At 46.3% G+C, this 7,500-nt stretch overlaps 1 protein-coding gene across 3 annotated transcripts in view; it reads right to left on the bottom strand.

Annotated features, from left to right (window-relative positions):
- Positions 1 to 4,852, bottom strand: part of LOC105912872 (dynein axonemal light chain 4) — a 5,377-nt gene extending 525 nt beyond the window's left edge. The window contains exons 1-5 of one of the 3 annotated variants that reach the window (XM_031561458.2): positions 4,728 to 4,852; positions 3,781 to 3,864; positions 3,281 to 3,364; positions 1,111 to 1,700; positions 1 to 591 (exon numbers count right to left, since the gene is read on the bottom strand). The exon at positions 1 to 591 is cut by the window's left edge and continues 525 nt beyond it. In XM_031561458.2, the coding sequence (XP_031417318.1) occupies positions 1,536 to 1,700; positions 3,281 to 3,364; positions 3,781 to 3,852 (321 nt within the window). In that variant the 5' untranslated portion in view covers positions 3,853 to 3,864; positions 4,728 to 4,852 and the 3' untranslated portion in view covers positions 1 to 591; positions 1,111 to 1,535. Of the gene's footprint in view, positions 592 to 1,110; positions 1,701 to 3,280; positions 3,365 to 3,780; positions 3,865 to 4,366; positions 4,473 to 4,496; positions 4,683 to 4,727 lie in introns of those variants that run through there. The other 2 variants (XM_031561459.2, XM_031561460.2) reach the window with 2 other exon arrangements.
- Positions 4,853 to 7,500: the final 2,648 nt, after the last annotated feature.

Below are 7,500 nucleotides of genomic sequence, written 5' to 3'. Positions count from 1 at the left end.
AAAAAAGATTTTTTTTTTTTTATACAATGGTATTCAAGTATTTACATTGAGAAATCCCTGTGGCATTTTTGATGGGAGGACTTTGTGGACGGAGGTGGAGAGGACGGAAGTGGAGAGGAGACTTTGTGGACGGAGGTGGAGAGGATGTAGTCTGGGCATTGCAGTGGACGGGCGTGGGAGGTGGTGGACGGGGGTGGGAGGGGGTGTAAACGTTATATCCCAAAAAAAGAAAGTGAAAAGGGCAGAAAAAGAGAGAAAGGCAGAAAAGGAGAAAGGGATTGTAACAGATGGTGGGAGCACACAGAGTGTGCCAAAGAGGAAGGAGAGATGGAAGAGAGAGAGCGGAAGAAAGGAAGAAAGAGGGTGATGAAGAGAGCGGGGATGAGAATCATAGAATGAGGAAAAGATGGAGAGATGGATTATGACAGATAGATGAGAGCGAGAGAGACAGGGCGAAAAGGCGACAGACAGAGACTCAAAGACACAGATTGAGGTGTATTTTTAAAGAGGAGCACACACAAACGCACATGCATTATCTCTCACACACACACACACGTATTATCTCTCTCTCTCTCACACACACACACACACCTCATTGCGGCTGAAGGGAAGGAACAGGGAGGGAGAGTGTGTGTTAGGGTGATTTATTGGAGGGGGGGGGGGGGGGGGTCTTAAGTGTGTGAGTCAAACAGCTTCCACAGATTGAGAGTGGGAAAGAGATCATACTCTTACACACAAGCACGCATTTAAGCACACTCTCAGTCAGTCAGTAACTCACAAATCAACACACACTCTCAGTCAGTCAGTTACTCACACACACACACATACTCTCAGTCAGTCAGTTACTCACAAATCAACACACACTCAGTCAGTCAGTTACTCACAAATCAACACACACTCTCAGTCAGTCAGTTACTCACAAATCAACACACACTCAGTCAGTCAGTTACTCACAAATCAACAGACACTCAGTCAGTCAGTAACTCACAAATCAACACACACTCTCAGTCAGTCAGTTACTCACAAATCAACAGACACTCTCCCTTTGTCAGTTACTCACAAATCAACAGACACTCTCCCTCAGTCAGTTACTCAGAAATCAGCACACACTCTCAGTCAGTCAGTTACTCACAAATCAACACACACTCTCAGTCAGTCAGTTACTCACAAATCAACAGACACTTAAGCAGGCAGGGAAAGGGACTGCATAGCAGGGACTGTATATCATTTCAGACTGAGCACACACTTCATGCCCACGGGCTGTGCAGTGGTGTGTCTTCTGCCCTGACCACAGGGTGTGTGTGTATGTGTGTGTGTGTGTGTGTGTGTGTGTGTGTGTTTAGAGGCTTCACAGTCTGTGTTCATGGTTGTGTGACGTGTTTATTAGGCTGACGTCTAAGTGTGTGCGCGGTGTGTTTTTGTATACAGTATATAGTGACAATCGAAGAGAATGGGGACCTGCTGATTTTGGGAAGGTTTTGTGTGTGTGTGTGTGTGTGTGTGTGTGTGTGTGTGTGTGTGTGTGTGTGCGTGTGCTAGGAGCACTTCCACACACACACGGCCAGGCTCCCGCCGAAGAACATGTAGAGCAGGTTCTTGACCTCGTGCGTGACCTCGAAGCCGAAACCCTCGCCGATGACCACGTGCCACGAGCTGCCAAACTTCTTATCCATCGTCTCCTTTATCATCTTCGCTGCACTCTGGCCAGGAGAAGAGAAGCGGAATGGAACATATGGGGTCAACAGGTAAATAAACAAGGAGAGGAAGGAGAGGAAAGGGAGAGAGAGAGAGAGAGAGAGAGAGAGAGAGAGAGAGAGAGAGAGAGAGAGGAGAGGAGAGGAAAGGGAGAGAGAGAGATGGAGAGAGAGAGAGGAGAGGAGAGGAAAGGGAGAGAGAGAGAAATAGAGAGATGGAGAGGGAGAGAGAGCGGGAGGAAAGGAAAAGAGAGAGAGAGAGGGAAAGAGACAGGGAGATGGAGGAGAGGAAAGGAAAAGAGAGAGAGAGAGAGAGAGAGGGAAAGAGACAGGGAGATGGAGGAGAGGAAAGGAAAAGAGAGAGAGAGAGAGAGAGGGAAAGAGAGGGAGATGGAGGAGAGGAAAGGAAAAGAGAGTGGGGGGTAGAGTAAAAAGAGGGAATAAAGAAGAGAATGAGCATAAGGGAAAGACAGAGAGAGGGAGAGAGAGAAAAGAGAGAGAGAGGGAGAGGGAGAGAGAAGAGAGGGAGAGAGAGAGAAGAGAGCTACAGAAGGCAATGGAGAGGCGACATGCAACACTGACGAGAGAACCGTCTCCTGTGTGAGAGCAACTAGCCAGAGAAGCCGAGAGAGAGAGAGAGAGAGAGAGAGAGAGAGAGAGAGAGAGAGAGAGAGGGAGAGGCGACACTCCAGCTCAACCAGAGGGACTCCAAAAACAGACAGAAAGGGTGAGAGACAGCTACTCACAAACACACTGCACAGTATAAATAAAGACAAAAAAAGGGGGAGAGAGAAAGTGAGACAGAGAAAGAGAAAGAGAGAGAGAGAGAAAGTGAGAAGGAGAGAGAGAGAGAGAGAAAGAGAGAGAGAGAGAGAAGGAGGGAGGGAGTGAGACAGAGAGAAAGAGAAAGAGAGAGAGAGAGAGAGAGAGAGAGAGAGAGAGAGAGAGAGAGAGAGAGAGAGAGAGAGATGGATGCTGCTGAGAGGCAGATGGTGTAAGGGTGCCAGTAAGCCGGCAGAGATGCCAACCGAGAGCGCCCACTGGGACCTGCTGGCATTCTGGCACCCGCGCATGCGTGTGTGTGTGTGTGTGTGTGTGTGTGTGTGTGTGTGTGTGTGTGTGTGTGTGTGTGTGTGTGTGTGTGTGTGTGTGTGCCAGTCTGAGACGACTGATGCCTCCTGTGCCCATTCTGGGAGGGAGAGGGGGGGTGGGGAGGAACTAAGCCACTTCCTCTCAGGCCACAGAAAAGGAGCACAGCTTCTCTCCGCATGCCAAGAGAAATGAGGCTGACACACAAACAGCTAGCTCACACACACACGACACACACACACACACACGACACACACTCACAGCAAGATACAATTAGCCTAGTTCTACAAACAATAACTCTGTTGCAGAGTGTGTGTGTGTGTGTGTGTGTCTCTGTGTCTGTGTGTGTGTGTGCATGTATGGGTTGCCTCAGTAGTTCAGGCCTGCAAACACTAAACGCTCATCTCTTTTGGTCAAACATTAGCATGCAGCTATAATCACAGACATGAACGCGTACGCACACACAGCCACGCACACACACACACACACACACACACCTCGTTGTTGGTGGCAAACTTCTCACAGGCAGTAACGCACAGCTCCATGGTCTCAACTCGCATCTCCTCTGGCATATCTGTATGCTGCACAAAACAGATTATTGGTGTTACTCCTCTCTCTCTCTCTCTCTCTCTCACACACACACACACACACACACACACACACACACACACACACACACACACACACACACACACACACACACACACACACGTTATCTCTGTCTTTATCTCTCTCTCTCTCTCTCTCAACATTCAAAAGAAGATTTATTGGCATGACCATACCGTTCTACAGTATTGCCATAGCATTTATCTCTCTCTCACTCACACACACACACACACACACACACACACACACACACACACACACACACACACACACACACACACACACACACACATTGTACGTCACAGACAACATGCCTTCATACTTAATTGCCTTCATAAATTAAATGTATGTGCAGCTACAAACAAATGCACGCATCCACCCACACACTCACCCTGATGAGAGGAAAACTGTGGAGTCTCTTGTAGTCGGCTTCTTCCTTCTTGCCATCACCTGTCTCTGCCATCTCCCTGCCCTTCTGCGGGGGGGGGGGGGTTATGCATTAAGAGTGTTTCAAATAGATCAAGGTTTTGTCTGAAGTACGTTCCTGATAATGTGATTACTGATATCACTGATACAACTCACAGCGCTAGAAGCACTGAGCACGACGCTTAATGAAACTTGCATTATAGCTGAAATTAGAGGCAAATATTGCAAGTTTCATTAAGCGTCGTGCTCAGTGCTTCTAGCGCTTCAAGCACGCAGCTTCCTATCGTTATTTTGTATGAACCAAGTGTTCCCAACTCAGCGATAAAGAGCTAGTCAGCAAGCTAACTAACAAGGTATACGAGACTTTCAAGTAATTTAGAGCTATCGTACAGATTAAATAGAAGATAAGACCACTGAAAACGTTCAAGAACAAACGTTTACGCGACTGCTAAGAAAACCTTACAATGCTGACAGTAGCCAGCTATGATGCCGAACTGACCTAACCAGCAGCTACCAACTAACGTCAAAGTTAAAAAAAAAAAATCGCTAACGTTAGCTGACGAGTGACATCGCGACCTCCGAGGACTCAATTCCAGCAACCTCACAAATGTAACCGCACAGGACAAACATAAGATAATAAGCGAGGAAATCGACAACGTACTGTAAAGGTACTACACTCACAAGAAACAGTTAGCTGGCTCAAAACTTCCTTGCAAACAAACCAATAGCTTGCTAGCTAGCTTGGATACATAGCCATTGTTTTTAGCATCCAATGTTAGCGTCCAACTGTGGTTACAGTTGTTGGCATCGAACATTCAGCTGTCATCACATCATCTATGGCAACGGAACCTACGAAAGTGCTTACATTATATACTTGAAACTGTATGCAATTTCACGAGGGGTATTTCTTACCTAGCTGCTTTTTGTGCTGCTGACAAGTTAGTTCTCTCAGTAGTTGACATGGAGACACGGGGCGGCCATAGCAACAGTGAAAAGATTGGTGTAAGCACGTGACTTCCGTTTTCCGGATGCGTTCAAATTTGGTCAACAGCATGCGTTATAGTTTGTCCACGAGAAAAGGACACTGAAGCCTACGTGTCAGACAACTTTAAATGTATTGTTTGTGATTCTTTCTTTGTTTCTGTCTGTCTGTTTGTCTGTCTAGTATACTGGTTATACTATTTCATATAATTGCTTTCACTATCAAGTGTGTTGCCCATGGTATTTGAGGTGAGCAGGGTACATTTTACTGCAAGTTTTTTGTATGCGGTGCGGTGGCTCAGAAGAGATTATTCATTCCTAGACAGACTGACATGGAGTAAACGTAGATCTAATCCCATAGGAATTATTACAATTTTGGAAGGATTTCAGGCAAGTGGAACAGTAAAACATGTTGTTCAGACGCCCCCTTCTAATCCTGAGAGGTATGCTTGAGAGAGAGAGAGAGAGAGAGAGCCAACCCAAATGGAATAGACTATTTTTTTACTTTCTAGAACATGCTCTATATGAGTGTCTAGCTAGACATCTCCCTTTCAGTTTAACATGAAGACAGCAGGCTGTCATCAGATAGACCTACGCTTCCGATGCTCTTTGTGGCCATTATGTAAACAATGCATGTTATGTTCTCTCTCTCCCTCTTTCTCACTCTCTCTTTCTCTCCCTCTCTCTTTCTCTCCCTCTCTCTTTCTGTCTCTCTCTCTCTCTCTCTCTCTCTCTCTCTGTGCGTGTGAGCTGGGTGAGGGGGTGGCTGTAGCATGCGGGCCAAAAGTGGAGCTCAGATCTGCCTGCTGTGGCTGTGATGTGTTGCACAGGCACATGTTCATCCCATTTCTGTACAGACCTTTTCACAGTGTGTGTGTACGTACCATCTTACTGTGTGTGTGTGTGTCTGTGTCTTTGTGTGTGTCTGTGTCTGTGTCTGTATCTGTGTCTTTGTGTGTGTTTGTTTGTGTGCATATGTGTGTTATGCTTAAAGGGAAGTACAGTGTGTGTGTGTGTGTGTGTGTGTGTGTGTGTAAGAGAGAGAGAGAAGAGAGTCCCAGACTTAGAATTTGACACAATGGGGGTCAGAGTGTGAAGCCCTCCCATCACAAGAATGCAAGTGTGTGTGTGTGTGTGTGTGTGTGTGTGTGTGTGTGTGTGTGTGTGTGTGTGTGTGTGTGTGTGGACCCACTGATTTGATCTGTTATGCTGGCTGCAGTGTTGTTCCAGTTAATGAAACGACACAACCACATGATGACGACCCAACCACAACTGTGACTAGAGGGCAGACAAAGATGTTGGGAGGGGGGAGAGAATGAGAGAGAGAGAGAGAATGACAGAGAGAGGGAGATAATGAGAGAGAGAGAGGGAGAAAGAGGGAGAGAGAGATAGAAGGAGAAAAAGAGAGGGAGAGAGAGAGATAGAAGGAGAGAAAGAGAGAGAGTGAGAGAGAGAGGGAGGGAGGGAGAGAGAGGCAGAGAGAGAAGGAAACCCATTAACCTTTTAGAGAAGTCATTGTTAAGGCTATTAATACCATTGATAAGACCTTACCTGGTAAATGGAAATCATGGTGCTTGCAGTTTGGGCTTTTGCCATGCATAAGGTGGCCTTTGACTTTATGAAGTTGCTATATAAGAGGTAGAGAAATATGAGTGAATCATGAATAAGGAATTGGACAGGTACAGGGTGGAGGAGCAGGGTCTGGGTTGGAAAGGTCGTAGGTCATAGTGGGAAAGCATGGGGTAAGACTACATGGCAATACATGGAGAGGGGGTAGATTGTAACAAGCTTTGACTGCGAGCAAGAAGAGGAAACTAGATGAGCAGCAGCAGCAGCTTCTCAAGCAAAGCAAGAGCAACAGATCAAGAGCAACAGATGAAGTGGCCTAATGTTGAGAAGAGGAAGCTCAGCTGGAGAGAACTGTGGGCTGTGGATGCTAACCGCATTGCATTCATTGTTAGAGCCACTCATGATGTCCTCCCAACTCTGTAGATCCTCAGTCAGTGGGTGAGGGAAGACAGGAGCTGTAAGTAGTGTGTAGGTGTTGATTCTGTCCGGTTGTACAACTAGCTTGACCTAGGGAGACATTATCAGGTTTTAAAGTCATTGGCTTGATTGTTTGAGAATAAACAAATTGAGATTGACTCTTCGCTGATTAATGACTGGGACAGTAGAATTTATTGTGTGTGAGAGGGGCAGCAAAGCGGACACCAGGTATGTTGGACACAGTAGATAGATAGATAGATGGATACTTTATTAATCCCCAGGGAAATTTAGGTCATCCATAGTAGCTTATACACGTATGCACTTGTGCAACTCACAGACATACATACATACATAAATCACACACACATAGGGAGAGCTGTACTGGCAGAGCACAGGATTGGAGATTGCTGTCTGATGTCGGAAGGCAACTTCAAGTTCCACAGTGTATGGTTGTGACTGCTATGAGACCAGACATGGGGCTGTATTCTGAGTGTGAGCACATTGATTACTTTATTGATTTAACCATTCCTTTTGAAGATGCGATCGAGGAAGCCTTGGAAAGGAACAAGCTGATGTCTGTGGAACTGGTAGCGGAGGAGAGGAAGAAGGTTGGCAAGCACACACTAGACTAAAGGAAATAGGTATTAGAGACTACACACACACACACACACACACACACAAGCACACACAAGACTAAAGGAAATAGGTATTAGAGGCT

This window comes from Clupea harengus, chromosome 23 (genome assembly GCF_900700415.2).
Source record: "Clupea harengus chromosome 23, Ch_v2.0.2, whole genome shotgun sequence".
In the NCBI taxonomy this organism is placed as follows: Eukaryota; Metazoa; Chordata; class Actinopteri; order Clupeiformes; family Clupeidae; genus Clupea; species Clupea harengus.
The sequence above is the reverse complement of the archived record's forward strand: the minus strand, read 5'-3'. Positions and strand labels throughout refer to the sequence as shown.